The 19,983-nt window shown below is 35.0% G+C and overlaps 1 protein-coding gene across 1 annotated transcript; it reads left to right on the forward strand.

Moving 5' to 3' along the window:
• Positions 1 to 15,064: 15,064 nt before the first annotated feature.
• Positions 15,065 to 15,709, forward strand: LOC131143827 (uncharacterized). The gene has a single exon (XM_058092197.1). The coding sequence runs from the start codon at positions 15,065 to 15,067 to the stop codon at positions 15,707 to 15,709; it is 645 nt and encodes a 214-aa protein (XP_057948180.1).
• Positions 15,710 to 19,983: the final 4,274 nt, after the last annotated feature.

The raw sequence follows: 19,983 nt of genomic DNA on the forward strand, positions 1-19,983 counted from the left end.
TAGGTTATTTTTAGCTTTTTCCAAATTTGTTTGGCAATCTTGTAGCCTATTATCCTATTAAACTCATTTGCGTCTGCATCTAGCGCACAATACAGGACATTTATTGCACTAGAGTTTATCTGCATTTGTTTCATGTCAGCCTCATTCATTTAGTTTTCTTCCTTAGGAATTTCCTTGTCTTCAATGACTTTAGAAAGAACATAGTTTCCCTGGACTATGACTCTCCAAACTCCAATCCATCATCTATAAGAATATTCTCATTCTTTGTTTCCAAAAGGTGTAATTTACACCACAAAAGATTGGGGGTCTAGTGGAGGATTGTCCTTCACCAAATGGGGACACACCTAGGTTGGCCTCTGTGATCTTTGTGCAACTACCTATTAGGATATCTTACAACTTATGCTTTGATACCAATTGAAAGTAATGGTGTAGTCCTAAGAGGAGGTGAATTGGCTAGTTTAAAATTTTAATGAGCAGAAGCTTGATTAATTTTAAAACTTAATTACAACATGCCCTCACTATTTCAATCACCAAGAAAGACTAAATAGCGAACAACTATACCAATAAGCAATCCTAAATATATAATCAAACCACAAGGTATGTTAGGAATTTCCTTGTTTTCAATGACTTTAGAAAGAACATAGTTTCCTTGGACTATGACTCTCCAAACTCTCCAATCCATCGTTTGTAAGAATATTCTCATTCTTTGTTTCCAAAAGGTGTAATTTACACCGCAAAAGGTTGGGGGTCTAGTGGAGGATTGTCCTTCATCGAATGGGGACACACCTAGGTTGACCTATGTGATCCTTTTGCAACTACCTATTAGGATATTTTATGACCTATGCTCTGATACCAATTAAAAGTAATGGTGTAATCCTAAGAGGGGGTGAATTGGGTAGTTTATTTTAATGAGTTGAAGCTTGATTAATTTTAAAACTTAATTACCATGTGCCCTCACTATTTCAATCACCACAAGGTATGTTATTTTTCCAGAAAATTTATATTGGCAACAAGATATTTAACTATACAAATATTATCTTTTTATTTGAATAATTTACTAATCAAGATCAATCAATTTCAGCAGATTAAGCCAAGTCTATATATTCAACTTGCAACAACGTTTGATCTCAATATGCATTTAAATCATTAAAGATATCCACAAATCAACTTAAGCATTCATACCATTCCTAAATCAATAAATCATTCAAGTAAATATTTATCAATATATGTAAATGCAAGAAAGTAATGAGATTATGAGAAAGAAGAACACCAAGATTTTTTACAAGGTTCGGCAGCTTGCCTACGTCCTTGCCTCAAGCAATCTGCTGTGAGAATTTCCTTTACTCTCTACGTTCAATAGGTGGAGTTTCTTCTCTCCTTTAAATAGGTGCAGCACCTCTCTACATTCAATAGGTGGAGATCCCTCTCTAGTAAGAACACCCCTTTTACTAAATCGATTCTGTCCCCGAATCGATCGTTTGTAAAAGATTTATAGCAATAGAGTTTTATACAAGATAAAACTCTCTTAGAAAAGCAGATTTGTGCAAGTAAAATCACTAGTATACTCTCAACAATAAGATTCTATGAAGCTCAACAATTTTTCTAGGGTTTTCTAGTTTGAAAGACATGAAAACAAGAGTAAAAACTAGAAAAAGAATTTCAGTAGTGAAGAACGTGCACAACAGTGTATGAAGGTTGAAATCAAAGAGTGCTTTTTGCGATTGGTTGCCCTAACATGTTTAGGGTTACCCTTAAATAAATGAGTTTTGAAATCTACCATTTGCCCAAGGTTTGGAAATAATATATTCTGAAAATGAAAAGAAATTGCGTTGTCCACAACTTAAATCGCGAACTTTGGTCACCCAAACTTTAACTTCGGTTGCCTGAACATGTTCGGTTAATTGAACTTTTAGTTCGGTCGCTCAAACCAACACTGTCTTGGCTTTTAACATTGGCAGTACACTTTCGATCAATTGAACCAAGTGTTCGATTGCCCAAACTCACTGTTGCTAGAACAATTAATTCAGTTAACTGCATTCGGTTGACTGAGGTAGAGCCTCGGTCGCCCGAACTTTATGAAATTCAGTTTTCCTTTTATTTTTGATTTCAAAATTCATTTGTCTTCATTTGAAAAGATGTTTGGACTTTGAAAGAACATTTTTCAATTTATTAAAATAGGTCTTTAAACCCAATTAATCCTATGATCTTCATAAACAAACTTAAAATTGAAAAGTACTTACATGAGACTTCTAATACATTTAACAAGAAATAAATTCTTAGTCCTCATGTCTTGAAGCTTTAACTTCTTCCAAGTTTTGACCAATCTTCATTTAACTTATTTTTTTCATGGATTTTGAACTTAAATGAAAACCATTGTGCTTATAAAAATATAATACCCGAAACTTTACTTGAACGCACAATTAGAGTTATTTGCTTGTCATTATCAAAATCAAGATTAAGCCTTATTAGGCCAACAATCCAATCGCCAACAATAGTTCGGAGCAAGAAAACTTTGTGTGGAATTACCAACAACAAAACAATCCTTATTCCAATACTTATAATCCAAGGTGGCGAAACCACCAAAATTTTTTATGGAGCAACTCCCAAAATGTTTCCAAGCCTCCCCCAGGTTTCCAAAATCAACAACAAGAGAAGAAGTCGAATATGGAGGAGGCAATGACACAATTTATGGCCAAAGTGGATGCTAGATTTAAAGGTCATGACTTTGATTTAAAGAACAACGAGAACACTATGCGGAGCATTGAAAGGACAATTGGTCAATTGGAAAAATTAATGTTTGAAAGACCTTAAGGATCACTTCCAAGCACCACGAAAAGCAACCTGAAAGAGCAAGTGAAGGCTATTACTTTAAGAAGTGGAATAGAGCTTAATTTACAAGAGAAAGAGAAAAATTCTGAAAAAGAGGAGCATACCGTGAGACTCGTAATACCCACATCCAAGGCTGCGACACCCACCCTTGTCCCAAGCTAAACAGTGGAAAACTCGGGAAATCCTCCCATTTATTCTTCTCATACTTCTCCTTATGTTCCTCCTTTACCTTTTCCTCAAGGACTTAAGAAAAATAAGCTAGATAAACAATTTTCTAAGTTCCTTGATGTTTTTTAAAATTTACATATTAACATTCATTTTGCAGTTGCCTTGGAACAAATGCCTAGCTATGTGAAGTTCATGAAGGAGATTCTATCAAACAATAGGAAATTAGGAGATTATGAGACCGTGATGTTGACCAAAGAGTGCTCCACTATTTTTCAAAATAAGCTGCCACCAAAGCTTAAAAATTTAGGGAGCTTTACTATTCCTTGCGCCACTGGAAACTTTTATTTTGAAAAAGCTTTGTGTAATTTAGGTGCTAGCATAAATATGATGCTCTTTTATATTTTCAGGCAATTGGGGGTAGAAGAGCTCAATGCCTTTACCGTTTCACTTTAATTGGTAGACTGATCCATTAAACAACCAAAAGGTATAGTAGAGGATGTTCTTGTTAAAGTTGACAAGTTTATTTTCCCTGCAAATTTTATTGTTTTAGATATGGATGAAGATCAAGAAATCCCACTTATTCTTGGTCGATCGTTCTTAGCTATGGGAAGAACTCTCATAAATGAGCAACAAGGGAAACTAATACTATGGGTGCAAGATGAACAAGTTACATTTAATGTGTTTGAGGCAATAAAATGTACGTCAACAATCAAGTATATGCTCCAACATAGATGTGATTGATGAACTTGTGGTATACACTTTTGAAGAGAGTTATTCTAAGGAACCACAAGAGGCATGTGTTGTTCAATCCGATACTACTGATTATGAGAATTCCAAGATAAGAAATTATGCACACGGCTTGGAAGCTTCTTTGCCTTACTTGCCTAAAGGGAAGTCGTAAAACATAACATTGGGCCAAAGCACTATTCCACAAAAGCCATCCATTATTGTGGCCCCATATTTAGAAATAAAACCTCTTCCTTCTCATCCTAAATATGCATATTTTCATGACTTTTCTTTACTTGTAATAATTTCTTCATCTTTGACAGGTCATGAAGAAGAGAAGTTACTTCAAGTTTTGAGAGCTTACAAGAGAAGCCTACTGCATAACCTGTTTAAACCTCTCTTGCAACTCTCCCATCTAGTGATACCTTTGGCGATCGATTAATTGAGAAACATGTCGTACTCATGTACTTTACCATGTAGTTCCCTTCAAGCCCTGCAAACAACTTGCCATGCTTACAAAACTCCTTAAACACCAACATACTCAACTCTAATGTCTTACTTGAGGAACTTTCTCCCGGTCTGGTATTCCACGTCAATATCAAGTTAAACCTAGTAAACATCTCCAACTTATGCCACATGAAGTACCTCCAGACCTTTCGTGATAAACTCACGAAGTATCTATGTCCAACTCATGATGTTGCCCTCACCGGTTCCCAAACATCCAAAATAATGTAGTTAAAAATACCCTCCATTTTGTGTGTGGTTGTTTTATACAAAACGGTATTATCTGACTCAAAACTTTCAGATGCAGCTCCACCTACAATTGTGTTACCCAACAGTGCATAGAGATGTTGGCTTAATAAGGCTTAAATCTCTTTTTGATGATAACAAATCAAGGTTACTAAGTATGCTTCAAGTTAAGTTTCAGGACTCAAGTGATTTATGAAGTCAAGTGATCCAACTTTAAGAAGTTTGAATTGAGCTTAAACTTAAAGCTACAAGTCATGAGAAATATGAAGCCTATTGAAAAGTTGATTAAAGCTCGGATAATTATTGAAGCCTATACGACATGAAGACTTAGGAGTTATTTTGTGTTTATCATTTGAGAGTCTCATGTAAGCACTTCTATTTTCAATATTAAAGTTGAAGCTCCTACGATTTATTCTAGACTTAGAGACCAGATTTAGAACATAGAAAATCTTTTGTAAGGTCCAAAATATTTTTCAAATTTAATCTAAACAAGTTTTGGAATCAAAATGGGAAAAACACTAAGTTGCATAGTGGTCAGGTGACTGATGATTATCCATCAGGTGATTGATATGCTACTGAAGTGTTAATAAAGAAACAAAACAGGGTCATGCGACTAAACCATCGGGGTCAGGTGACTGAACAACAACTGCCTGTTCTAATGTGCTAATTTGAATTAGCTCAGGCGGCTGTTCTTCTAGTTTAGGTGACTGAAGCATATGTTTTAAACTTTCCTAAAGCGTTGATTTCTTTCTGAATTCAATTGATTGAGTTTCCAAACTTGGAGCAAACTTGGGGAAAATGATAAATATATTTTCTATCCTATATAAGGATTATATTTTCGCAATTTAGGGTAACCCAATACTCACACACAATTCAAAATTCATGTTATACTCTCGAAATTCATTCTGAAAAGTTGTTGTGAGTTCTTGTTGAAAGCCCTAATGAAATTCTAATTTGATTTTTTGAAATCTACATACTAAAATCAGAATTCTTGTGATATATCTTTGTGAGCTTCAATTTGATGTTGATTATCTGAAGTATATTTTGCTTAAATTTGTACAACTTTTGCTCTACGAAGTGTGTTTATATTGTACGAAATTCTTGTATTGCAACTTTTGTAATTTTGACGGTTCAATGCTTGAATCGTTGCCTAGTGAGAGGCTATTCTCATTAGAGAGGGGTCTCCACCAACCAACGGAGAGAGGTTTACTTCATCTATTGAACGAAGTGGTAAATAAAATCGTCATAGCACATTGCTTGAGGCAAGGATGTAGGCTATAGGTTGAACCTTGTAAAAATATGGTTTTCACTCTTCTTTCCCTATCTTTTAAATTCAACACTTGATAAATTGTGCTTTTGTTATAATTGTGTTGGGAATTTTTTTGAACGCATAGTATTGATTGTGCTTATCTTAAGCTAACAAATTGGTTTCTTTGAAGGGTTGTATGATTTACATTATTGGTTGAAAAAATCAGAAAAGTTCTAAAACTCAAATCTGATTGTGGTTAACTAAGGTGAAAGCCATTGTGATTGTTTATAATGTTTAAAGCATAATGATCTCATGTATCTTATTTAGATTACTAGATCTTTGAGGATATTTGGTTGCTGCTAAAATTCAAATTCTGATATTGAACTAAGTGATTACAAAATTGTTAAAGCACAAATTGGATTGTGTTTTTCAGTTTCTTATATATATATATATATATATATATATATATATATATATCTAGGATTGCAAATTGGTATAGTACGATCGCTGATTAGTTGTTTGCATTTTTGGTTTGAGGTTGTGATTGGATTATTTTAGAAGGTTTAAAATAAATCCAAATTTTGCTATTTTTTTTAAATGCCCAATTCACCCCCCTCTTGGAATTACATCATTAATTTCAATTGGTATTAGAGCATAGGTTGTAGCAAAGCTCAATAAGTAGTTACAAAAAGATCTAAATGGAAAATATTGGGGTATCCCCTTTTGGTGAAGGGAAATCTTCATCTAGACCTCCTATTTTTTGGGTTGTAAACTACACTTTGTGGAAATAACGCATGAGGATATTCTTACAAACTATGGATTGGAAAGTCTGGAAAATAGTAACTCAAGGTGACTATATTCCTACTAAGAATGTAGATAATAAGGAAATCCCTAAAGAAGAAATTGATTTGAATGACATTGATACGAAATTGTTGCAAATCAACTCTAGTGCAATGAATGCATTATATTGTGCACTAGAAAATTCACAAATTTGCAAAGGAAATTTGGATTAACTTGAAGTAACCTATGAGGGAACTGTTGATGTAAAGGATAGTAGAACTGACATGCTCACCGGCAAGTGTGAAGCTTTTAGGATAAACCCAGAGGAGTCCATAACCAGTATGTATACTAGGTTTACCCACATAATAAACTCCTTAAATGCACTCGGGATGAACTACACTACATATGAAATGATAAGGTACATTCTTGGAGGGCTTCCTTCTGTTTGGGAACCTAACGTTACTGCAATAACTAAAAGCAGGAATTTAAAGAACACTTCCTTAGATGAGCTCATATGGTTGCTTCTCATATACAAGATGGCTATAAATGAAAGGTCAACTAAAGTTAGCAAACAAAAGAAATCAATAGCACTCAAAGCTTCAAAGGAAAGTTCAAGTGACGAAGAGGATAATGAGTTGGATGATGATGACTTAGCACTATTCACTAGACGACTTTTGAGTAAACACAATCTCATGCTCATTTTCTGTAGTTTTGCTATAAAGATAATATTCATAATTCTCTGGAAAAATAATATGGTTTGCATGCTTGTAAATACACATTCATAATATTATGTGTACATATTAAAAATTGCTAGTATAGCATATTTCCCTTACCTTAAATCTAAAAAGCCTCCACTAAATTATGGCCCTATACCCACAGGGTTCCTAACTCAATATCTTGAAAATAATATCACCTAGAACAAAATATCAATATTTCTTTGCATACTACGTTCCTTATAACTGTGGGGAAAGCAAATACTGAATAATATGTCTTACCCTGAGTTTGGGATGAATTCCAAACTAACTTTTCCCATGATCAACTCCGGTAGACTTGCAGAGAACTTCACCAGGAGAGTTGTGGTGGCCTCTGATCTTCAATCCGGAAAGAAATGGGGCTAGGATTCAAGAAAGAAGGGGAGGGAAACATAGAGAGAGAGAGAGAGAGAGAGAGAGAGAGAGAGAGAGAGAGAGAGAGAGAGAGAGAGAGAGGAGTGGATTCTGCTCTAAAAATTGAGTTAAAATCTGGGTTTCAGCAATTTATAAGGCTGGATTCATCGATGAGATACGTCACCTCGTTGACGAGTCCTGTAGAAAGTTTGTTGACGAACCTGCACCCTTGTCGATGAGTTTCAATCTAGCTTAAACCCTCTCTCGGTATCCTCTCATCGACGAGATCCTGAAGAGCCCTCGTCAACGAAACCCCTGTGTTCGTCGATGAGTCCTGTAAGAATTTCTTGGGTTATTACACCGGACCTCTCGGGTTGCCAATTTTTTGAGAGCTAAGCATAGTTATTTTTATAATTAATTTTTTATAAAACTCCCACCGTGTCCCTAATGGTCATAAATTTTGGGAATTCTATATATACCCTATCATAAAGCTTGATTAGCACTTTGATTAGCAAATAAATTCTCTCAAAATATTTTGTATTCTTGTTATACTCTCACAAACAAGCATTCATTTCACTCTCTTTCACTCATTTGTTTGAAAAATCTTTTTAGGAAGAGAGCATTATATTCATCTTCTTCATTTGCATATTGATAGCAACTTGAGATTAGATTGAGTACACTTTATTATGAGCATTACACATTCATTTCAAAGCTTAAATTCTCACTCATTCTTGCATTGTTGAAAATCAATTTTTAAAGAGTAAGCCTGAGTTCTTCCCATAATATTTGATTCATAAATATATTTTTTGGGAGAACTCTTTTACAACTTGTGAATCTTTGCATATTCATTGCAAGATTCAAGAGCTTGCATTGTGTCTTATTTGAAAAATATCTTTGGCAAGCTAAAACCCTAATATCTCTCACACTTCATATTTGAAAAATATTTTTTGATATATTATTTGAGTTCTTAAGATCTTTTGATAATACACTGAGTGAATATTATATATCTTGAATCAAAGATCACTTTACAAAAACTCTCACACATTATCTTATTTTTTGAGAGTTGTCATATAAACTCTATTGAGCTAAATCTCCCATCATTCAAGAGTGTATTGAGCTTCAATTTGTACATCTCTGCTTATTTTAATAAGCATTACATTTGTACACAAAAACTTTCATATTGTTGTATTCCCGGTGTGTGGTTGGAAGAGGAAGGCACTAAGCTATAAGGTGTACTGATGTGGCTCAAGCTCAGTTTGGTGAGCTAGGAAGCACTGTCTTGTAAGGTGTATGTTTGGTTTCGCCCGACAAGTGAACCAGGGAGTCTCCGTCCTGTAAGGAGAGGTTGTAAACGGCGTTGCTCCGCCCATTAAGTGAGCATTTAGTGAATCCTCTTGCTAGTTAGCTTGAGGTAGGGACGTAGGTACTTTGGCCGAACCTTGATAACAAACCACATGTCACTCTTACCTTATAATCTTTACATTCCATTTTTTTGCATGCTTATATTTATCTGTTGATATTCTCTCTAGTGTGTTTTAAATATTAATCTGTGACTAATTGGGAATATACTGGAATTGTGATATTTGTGTAAATTGTTTAAGGCATTCATTTATCTGCTAGATATAGATTTGGTTAGAAAGACTCTAGGTTGGGAAATACTGATCTAGATTTTAATTTGACCTAGAATTTTTAAAATATCCAATTCACCCCCCCCTCTCGGGTTTACACCAAAAATCACAAAGGTTACTAAGTATGCTTTCAAGTTAAGTTTTAGGACTTAAGTGATTTATGAAGTCAAGTGATCCTACTTGAAGAAGTTTGAATGGAGCTTAAACTTAAATCTACAAGTGATGAGGAATATGAAGCCTATTGAAGAGTTGATTAAAGGTTGGATAATTATTGAAGCCTATACGACATGAAGACTTAAGGTTATTTTGTGTTTGTCATTTGAGAGTCTTATGTAAGTACTTCTATTTTAAATATTGAAGTTAAAGCTCTTAGGATTTATTCTAAACTTAGAGACCTGATTTAGAACACAGAAAATATTTTTTAAGGTCCAAAATATTATTCAAAGTTAATCTAAACAAGTTTTGGAATCAAAATGGGGAAAACACTAAGTTTCATGGTGGTCAAGCGACTGATGATTATCCATAAGGTGATTGATATGCTATTGAAGTGTTAATAAAGAAATAGAACAGGGTTAGGTGACTAAACCATCGAGGTCAGGCGACTGAACTTCTACTACCTGTTTTGATGCACTAATTTGAATTAGCTCAGGCGACTGATCTTCTAGTTCAGGTGACTAAAGCGTATGTTTTAAACTTTCCTAAAGCGTTGATTTCTTTTTGAATTCAATTGATTGAGTTTCCAAACTTGGAGCAAACTTAGGGAAAATGGTAAATATCTTGTCCACTCTATATAAGGATTATATTTTCACAGTTTAGGGTAATCCAATACTCATATACAATTCAAAATTCGTGTTATACTCTTGAAATTCTTTCTAAAAAGCTACTGTGAGTTCTTGTTGAAAGCCCTAGCGAAATTATGATTTGATTGTATAAAATCTACATCCTAAAATCAGAATTCTTGTGATATATATCTCCATGAACTTCGATTTGATATTGATTATCTAAAGTATATTTTGCTTAAATTTGTTTAACTTCTGCTTTACTGAGAGTGTTTATTTTGTACGGAATTCTTGTATTGCTACTCTTGTAATTTTGATGGTTCAGGGCTTGAATCGTTGCCTAGCGAGAGGGTATTCTCGTTACAGAGGGGTCTCCACATGCCAATGGAGAGAGGTTTACTTTTCTTGTTGAACAAAGTGGTAAAGGAAATCCTCATAGCATGTTGTTTGAGGCAAGGATGTGGGTTGTAGGTAGAACCTTGTAAAAATCTGGTGTTCGCTCTTCTTTCCCTATCTTTTAAATTCAACACTTGATAAACTGCGTGTATGTTCTGATTGTGTTAAGAATTTTGCTGAACACAAAGTATTGATTGTGCTTATCTCAAGTTAACAAATTGGTTTCTTTGAAGGGTTGTATGATTTACATTATTCGCTGAAAAATTTAGAAAAGTTTTGAAACGCAAATATGATTTTGGTTAACTAAGGTGAAAGCCATTGTGATGGTTTATAATGTTTAAAGTATAATCATCTCATGTATCTTATTTAGATTACTGAATTTTTGAGGATATTTGGTTGTTTCTGAAATTCAGATTCCGATATTGAACTGAGTGATTACAAAATTGCTAAAGCACAAATTGGATCGTGTTTTTCAGTTTCTTATATATATATATATATATATATATATATATATAAGATTGCAAATTGGTATAGTATGATCGTTGATTAGTTTTTTGTACTTTTGGTGTGAGGTTGCGATTGGATTATTTTAGAAGGTTTAAAGTAAATCTAGATTTTGCTAAAGAATTTTTTTTAAACACCCAATTCACCTCCCTCTTGGGATTGCATCATTAATTTCAAGAGATTCCTTGCTAACCTTTGTCCCTTCATCACTATCAAGACGCCTTTACACACCTTCATTGTCCCACTTTCAGACTTATAACTATACTTGTTACAACCCAAAGTGCCCAATGTATCACATTTTTTCATAAATCAAGTATATGCCTTACACCACATAATGTCCTTATCACACCATCATACATCTTGATTCTGATATCCCCCATTTTGACAAATTTTTAGACAACATCAGTTCCCATCAGATTGGAACCAAAACTCACCAATCTATAAGTGGTGAATCAGGCTCTATTGGGTGTCATATGAAAACAACATCTCGAGCCTAGGATTCAGGAATCCATGAGGCGTTCTAAACTTGATGAAATAGAAAGCATATCACAATCACTGCTTCCTGAGTCTCCTTCTTTCACTACATTAAAAGATTTTGATGAACCCTCTTGAGTTTCTGCATTCCCCTTCTTCCACTCCGGACACTCCGGTTTTATGTGCCCAATTTCCCCCCACTTAAAACAGAAAATGTCCTTCCTCTCTTCGACTACGACTAAGTTTTATTACCACTCGATTCTCTCCAAAACTTTCCTCTCCCTCAATAATGATTACCTTTTGCAACGAGCCCTTCACTATGTAAACTCTCATTGTTGACTTTCCTCCTTTGCTGGAACCCCAACAATGCACTCATGATATCTTCCAACTCTAGGGTTTCTTTCCCCCATGTTAGAGTCGTAACTAGACTCTCGTATGTAGGAGATGTAGGCAGGGAATTAAGCTGTATCCACACTTTGTATTCTTCCTCAAACTTCACATCAACTCAATTCAGATCACTTATGATCTGATTGAATATGTTGATGTGCTAAGTTAAGTCTGAACCCTCTGCCATCTTAAGCCAATATAGTTTTTGCTTAAGATACATGTAGCGACTCGAAAAATTATAATGATTGAAAAAATTAGGAAGATAATAAATGGAATAGATAAATAAAGAATAATGGAAAAAGGGAAAATTTTGGAAAGAAAAACAGCAAACCTTGTCGACGAATATCCTGTCTTCATCGATGAGTGTTCTTCTAGAGATCATCGATGAAGTTTAGTCCCTCATCAACAAAAAGATCCTGAGTGAGCAGTTTTCAGATTTTAAGTTTCGTTGACGAACGCAATATCTCATTGATGAAGTTTCTTTTGTGACTCGTCGACAAATCCTGTCTTCTCATCAACAAGGCCACGTGGCAACTCTATGTATAAAAGGATTTGCGAAAGCTTCTTGGTAAAGAATTCATTTTCCTTCCTTTCTTTCTCTCTATAAAACGTTTCCTCTCCCTTTTCTCTTCAAATCCGGCCCGGATTCAGCCCGAATTGACAAACGGAGACTGCTACGGTGTTCTAGGGAAGATTCTCTACACATCTAGAGGAATAGATTTCTAAACTAGGTTTTTCGGGAAACGTTCCAAAGTTGAGGTAAGGTAAGGGTTAAGATTATTAGTTTTGGGGTTTTAAATGCTTAGTTGAGGTTTATAGGTTGAGAAAATGCAGAAATAGTAGATTATTTGGGGCTTATCTGATTAAATTAGGGTTTTTGATTCAGGATTCGGGTGAGTGCCACAGGCATCTTCTAGGGTTCTTGTTGGGCTAGTTCAAGAAAACAGGTAAGAGGAAATATATATTAAACCACATTTTTATGAATTAAATGCATAAATGGATTATGTTATGAATATATGTATATGTTTCAGTGTGAGTAAAAAATGCCAATCGTTAAAATTATGATTTCTGAGCTTAGGGTTGTTTTATTAGTTATGTATATGTGAAAATGGATTGATGAAAGTGAAAAAATTTTCAGTATTATTGTGTAAGAAATCAAAGGTATATTTTCAGTATATAAATGATAAATATAGGTTGACTTATTTTTTAGAAAATGTATGAATTTTACTACTAAATTGTGTGTCATGAGTAAAATGGAAATTTTGTGTAAATTATGTTATATGTATGAGATATAGGTTATACAAGGAATGCAATGAGAATGAAAATGTTATATGAACTATGGTGCATGTGATTGTTAATGTAACTATGTAAATGATGAACAACTGAAAGGAGCTGTAGACTAATTGATGTATAGCTAAAAGGAGTTGTAGTATGACTAACTGATGTATAGATAAAAGGAGTTGCAATACGACTAACTGATGTACAACTAAAAGAAATTGTAGTATGACTAACTGAATTACAACTAAAAGGAGCTATAGTATGACTAACTGATGTACAGCTAAAAGGAGCTGTAGTATGAATGCATGAAATGAAATGAAAAGAATGAAATGAAAGGGAAATGAAATATGAAATATGAACAATATAAAATGGAAAAGAGCCACATAAAGTGAAATGCTACGAAATATCAAAGTTAAGAACATGAACAAATGAGAGATACAAAATAATGACAGATAGAATACTATATTACAGTAGTATCAGTATGTATGCTAGTATAACATGGTACGTATTATGGGCGGGGCAAACTCTTTGCTTGAGAGCTTGTTGAGAGAGGTGAGTGCCTTAGTAGGTATCAGATGTAGTAGAAGTATTCATAACATATTAGGGCAGAGGGAAATTACTTGTATGGGCGGGTAAATTTTCTTATCCTTGGGAGACTTTGCTCATAAACCTTTGTATGAACTATGTGAATGCAAGATTTACTTTTTCACCTGAGGGTTTATTGAGTAAGGTAAGTGCCCTGATATGCTTCATTTGTGACCATGGGTTGCCTAAAGTATCAGAGCAAAAGGGTATTACTTGTATGGGTGGGTAATCACCCCAATCCTTAGGTATTCTCATGCGTAAAACACTTTGCATGTATTTGATCAAGCTCAGGAAAGGATTTTAGAAATTATGATACTGATTTGCAAATGATGAATACATATACATATGTTATTTACAAACCTCATATTGGCTATACGCTGATTTAATATATTGTTTCTTCCCTTACTAAGATGTGTCTCACCCGAATACAAATTTATCTTTTTGAGTACCTCCATGGGATCAAGCTTAGAGAGCTCGGGATTATTATAGAATTTTTGGGTTATAGAAAGGGAAAAGGGTATAAACTTGATGATACTTTTGGGATATATAAATTTGTATTTTATGTTTTAAGTATTTAGAGTTGTGAATACTGGAAGTTGTGGTTATGTTTTTTTTTTTTTTTTTTTTTGGGGAGATATGTATATATGTGAATACAGGTGGATAAATGGTTTATATGGAATGTTAATGGATATAGGAAACTCTGGTATTATACTGATTAAGGATTATAGTTATGTTTTCCGCAACGTAATTGTTAATGGAATAACAGGTACAAAAAAATGGATTATGTGGTACCTAGGTCCCACCAGGTGGGTTTGGGGTGCCACGAAACAAAGTTTATTCAAGTATAATGCACCAAACCGAGTTTTCGGGTTCGAGATGCTACAATTTGGTATCAGAGCAATAGGTTTTGAGCTCTGCAAAATTTGGAATGATTTATACCAGAGTATAGGAATCAGTTAGGATGAGGATACTAGATGGATAGGTTAGGTGTTGAGAAGTATAGGATTTTGTTTTGTAGTTTAGAGGTGAAAATACGTCGACGATTTCCTGTGATTTTTTGAAAGTAGTCGACGGCCTAAGAAAAGCCACGGTAAACCTTAGATGATTTTGTTTCTGAGCTGTGAGACTAGTCTTTATATGGAGAATTTGGATGTATATTGGATTTAAATTTAATGATTGTGTTGTTAGAGTTGTGATATGAGATTCTTATCTCTTTCCTATCCTATTTTCAGGATGGATCCTAGGGATGAGGATGTAGAGGCTGAAGGAAGGGATGATTCAGAGACTTCCAGTGATGAGGACATTGATACCTCTGCAATGCTATGGGGTATAGCCCAGTAGGTTAGAGCCAAAATGAGGAAGAATCCAATAGAGTAGAACTATCCAATTGTAGGTTAGGACTGCAACACTAAGGAGTTCATGAGAATGAACCTTTTGGCTTTCGTAGGAGAACCTGATCTAGTGGATGTAGAGAATTGGGTACAGGAGATAGAGGAGATCATGACTATGCTCGACTGCATGGACGAGCCAAAGGTTTGTTATATCGCATTTAAGATGACCAAAGATGCAAAACGCTGGTGGCTTTCTATGAAGCTACTAAAAGAGCAGAGGGTAGAAAAGATAACACCGACCTGGGAGCGATTCAAAGAGCTGTTCTTTAATAGGTATTTTCCCTTTTCTATCAAAAAGGAAAAGATTGAAGAGTTTACTAACCAGACCAAGGGGAATATGACCGTTAGGGAGTATGCAACGAAATTTGTCGAGCTATCTTGCTTCACATTGTTCTTGATCCCGAACGAGCCAAGAGAGGTTAGGAAATTTGAAAAAGGTCTGAGATGCAGAATTTATGAGCTTGTAGTAGGGTTCCAGGTGCAAAATTTTTCATACTTGGTAGATAAAGCTATGGTGCTGAAGAAAAGCATTCAGGGTAGTAGAGAGCCTACAGAGCAGAAGAAGAGGCCTGCACCATCTAGTTTTCAAGTTGAGGTCAGTCAGGGATCAGGGAATAAAGTGAAAGATGCAGTGGGCTTGAGACAAGAGACAGAAGATCAGGGTTATCCTGGTTATTAGGGTAATCAGTTTTACTTTGTATGCCAAAAATGTAACAAGAGGCATAGGGGTGAATGCTAGTTTGGAACTCCTAATTGTTTCAGGTGTGGTAAACTAGGGAATATCAAGAAAAATTGTCAGGAGCCATTTCTTGTTGTACCTGTGCTGAATTAGAACCAAGGGAAACAAAAAATACCACTAGGAAGGGGTGGTCTAGCATGAGTATACTCGTTGATTCAGCCTGAGCCAGATAATTCCAGGGGTGTAAGTATGGGTTTGTAATTAAGATAATTATGATTTAATTCAATTATGGATGATTTGGAATTTATATGATGATTTTAGTTAATTATAGATGATGTAAAAGTTTATTTGGTGATAATACTGAATTGTATGTGATATAGTGGAATGTAGAAATGAATCATTAATGAAATTTCGAGGACAAAATTTTTTAAAGGAGGGGAGAATGTAATGACCCGAAAAATTTTAATGATTAAAAAAATTAGGAAGATAATAAATGGAATAGATAAATAAAAAATAAGGGAAAATGGAAAATTTTGGAAAGAAAAACAGAAGACCTCGTCGACGAATATCCTGTCTTCATCGATGAGTGTTCTTCTAGAGATCATCGACGAAGTTCAGTACCTCGTCAACAAAAAGATCCTGAGTAAGTAGATTTTGGATTTTAAGTTTCATCTATGAACACGATATCTCATCGACGATGTTTCTTTGTGATTCGTCGATGAATCCTATCTTCTCGTCGACGAGGCCACATGGCAACTCCTATATAAAAGGATTTGGGGAAGCTTTTTGGCAAAGAATTCATTTTCCTTCCTTTATTTCTCTCTCTAAAATGTTTCCTCTCCCTTCTCTCTTCAAGTCCAGCTCGGATTTAGCCCGAATTGACAACTGGAGACCACTACGGGATTCTAGGGAAGATTCTTTACACATCTAGTGGAGCAGATTTCTAAACTGGGCTTTTCAGGAAACACTCCAAAGTTGAGGTAAGGGTTAAGATTATTAGTTTTGAGGTTTTAAATGCTTATTTGATGTTTATAGGTTGAAAAAATGTAGAAATAGTAGATTATTTAGGGCTTATCTAATTAAACTAGAGTTTCTGATTTAGGGTTCGGGTGAGTGCCACAGGCATCTTCTAGGGTTCCTATTGGCGTAGTTCAAGAAAGCAGGTAAGGGGGAATATATATTAAACCAGATTTTTATGAATTAAATGGATAAATGGATTATGTTATGAATATATATATGTTTCTATGTGAGTAAAAAATGCCAACCGTTTAAATTATGATTTTTGAGCCTAGGGCTGTTTTATTAGTTATGCATATGTGAAAATGGATTGATAAAAGTGAAAGAATTTTAGGGTAATTGTGTAAGAAATGAAAGGTATATTTTCAGTATACAAATGATAAATGTAGGTTGGCTTATTTTACAAAAAATGTAAGACTTTTTACTGCTAAATTGTGTGGCATAAGTAAAATGGAAATTCTATGTAAATTATGTTATATGTATGAGATACATGTTATAAAAGGAACGCAATAAGAATGAAAATGTTATATGAACTATGCTGCATGTGATTGTTAATGTAACCATGTAAATGATGAACAACTGAAAAGAGCTATAGACTAACTGATGTACATCTAAAAGGAGTTATAGTACGACTAACTGATGTACAACTAAAAGGAGCTGTAGTATGACTAACTGATGTATAGCTAAAAGGAGCTGTAGTATGAATGCATGAAATGAAATGAAAAGAATGAAATGAAAGGGAAATGAAATATGAAATGTGAACAATGTAAAATGGAAAAAAGCCACATAAAGTGAAATGCTACAAAATGTTAAAGTTAAGAACATGAACAGATGAGATATATAGAATAATGACAGACAGAATAATGTATTACAGTAGTATCAGTATGTATGCTAGTATAACATGGTACGTGTTATGAGTGGGGCAAACTCTTTGCTCGAGAGCTTGTTGAGAGAGGCAAGTGCCTTCGTAGGTATCAGATGTAGTAGTAGGCTGTATAACGTATTCAGGCAGAGGGAAATTACTTGTATGAGCGGGTAAATTTCCTTATTCCTGTGAGCCTTTGCTGGTAAACCATTGTATGAACTATGTGAGTGTGAGATTACTTTTTCACTTGAAGGCTTACTGAGTAAGGTAAGTGCCCTAGTATGCTTCAGTTGTGACCATGAGTTGCTTAAAGTATCAGAACATAGGGGTGCTACTTGTATGAGCGAGTAATCGCCCCAATCCTTATGTATTCTCGTGGGCAAAATACTTTGCACATGTTTGATCAGGCTCAGGAAAGGATTTTAGAAATTATGAAGATGATTTGCAAATGATGAATATATATACATATGTTATTCACAAACCTTATATTGGCCACACGTTGATTTAATATATTGTTTCTTCCCTTATTGAGATGTGTCTCACCCGAATACAAATTTATCTTTTTCAGGACCTCCATGAGATCAAACTTAGAGAGCTCGGGATTATTATAGCATTTTTGGGTTATAGAAAGAAAAAAGGGTATAAACTTGATGATACTTTTGGGATGTATAAATTTACGTTTTATGTCTTAAGTCTTCTAAATTGTGAATATTGGAAGTTGTGGTTATGTTTTTTGGAGATATGTATATATATGGATACAAGAGGATAAATGGTTTATATGGAATGTTGATAGATGTAGAAAACTCTGGTATTATACTGATTAAGGATTATAGTTATGTTTTTTGCTGCGTAATTGTTAATGGAATAATAGGTACAGGAAAATGGATTACGTGGCACTCGGGTCACATGAGGCAGGTTCGGGGCATCAAGAAGCACAGTTTATTCAGGTATAATGCACCGGATCGTGTTTTCAGGTTTGAGGCGTTACAATACAATTTGTTTGTCAATAACTTGGACATGTATCGAATCTTCAGTTTCAGCCAAATCGTTGATGGTGATTCCCCATCCATGATGTGATACATCATGTCATTGTCCAGATAATGCCTGATAGTAGACACAACTTTCACTTCAACCTCCTTCCAACTCGTGTCGTCCATACCTTGTGGCTTCTTTCCGTATAGTGCCGTTACCTTACCTTGCTGCACCAACAAGTCCTTAACCCTCATCTGCCAGAGTCCAAAATTTCTCATTCCATCGAACTTAATTACTGACATCAAACTTCACTGAAGAGATCCTAGCCATTGAAACCAATAGCACTAATACCAATTGTTGATGTGAATGCGCAATGGAAAACCTCGAAAACTCAAAACAATTCGAAGCAGGTAATGCAAGCACTCAACGATGAATAATACGAAAACAAGCAATCAACCACAAAGAGAATAAACTAAAGCAATAATCAAAGACGATAAGATTTACGTGGTTCGGCAATGTGCCTACGTCCACTGTAGCAAACGACTATTTTTCACTATCACATGTGAAGCTTACATCAAAGGTTACAAAACATAGTTTAAATACTAACCCTATGCATACAGAAAACTTAGAAAATAACTAAAACACTTCTATAGCAATCCCTAGAGGAAAATCCTCCCAAAATCGTCAATCTACTTATCACCAAATTCAAAAATCCGTGACTTGTGCTGAACGAAACCAATGACGGTTTCAAGCAAACTATCGATTGTTAAATATTTAGAGCCATTCTTGCTGCAGACTGAAACCGTTGACGGTTTGATCTTGTAACTAGCTTCCTTGTTTTTTTCGTCACTATACTTTCCCGGTACACACGTTCCACTCAAATATGAGCCACAACTCCAACAATCTCCACTTTGGTGAATATTCACCACTTGAAAATCAGAAAGCATAACCCCACTACTTAACTCGGGACGGTAAATTGGAACCGCCTCTCGTCTAGCACCTAGAGACGTTAACTCAGTCCAAGTGATGCTTGAATTTGTCCGTGGTAATAGGAATTCCACCTAGCTAAATACCCAATTCCTTGAACAATCTTTTAAACCACAATGCTACCTTGGCAGCCTCAGCCACTTCCAAGTACTCTGACTTAGTTTTTGAAAGTGCAACCTGAGATTGTACCCTAGACTTCCAACAAATATGTCATCCCATAACATAACCTGTTGTAGACCTCCTGTCATCCAAGTCTCCTATGTAGTCTGCATCCATGAATCTCACAACTTACAGATCACTCTGTTGCCCATTGAAACACCCCACTTCATTGGCGTAGAATACCTTTGACATGTCCCAAACATCACCATCCATCCTTAGGTATTGAGCGGTAGACAAATTAAATTGATTGGCCAATGGTGTACCGGTGACCAGC

This window comes from Malania oleifera, chromosome 12, assembly GCF_029873635.1.
Source record: "Malania oleifera isolate guangnan ecotype guangnan chromosome 12, ASM2987363v1, whole genome shotgun sequence".
NCBI classification, from domain to species: Eukaryota; Viridiplantae; Streptophyta; class Magnoliopsida; order Santalales; family Ximeniaceae; genus Malania; species Malania oleifera.

Excerpts from the sequence above, each read along its gene's own strand:
- LOC131143827 (XM_058092197.1), top strand. The coding sequence starts at position 15,065 with ATGAACCTTTTGGCTTTCGTAGGAGAACCTGATCTAGTGGATGTAGAG.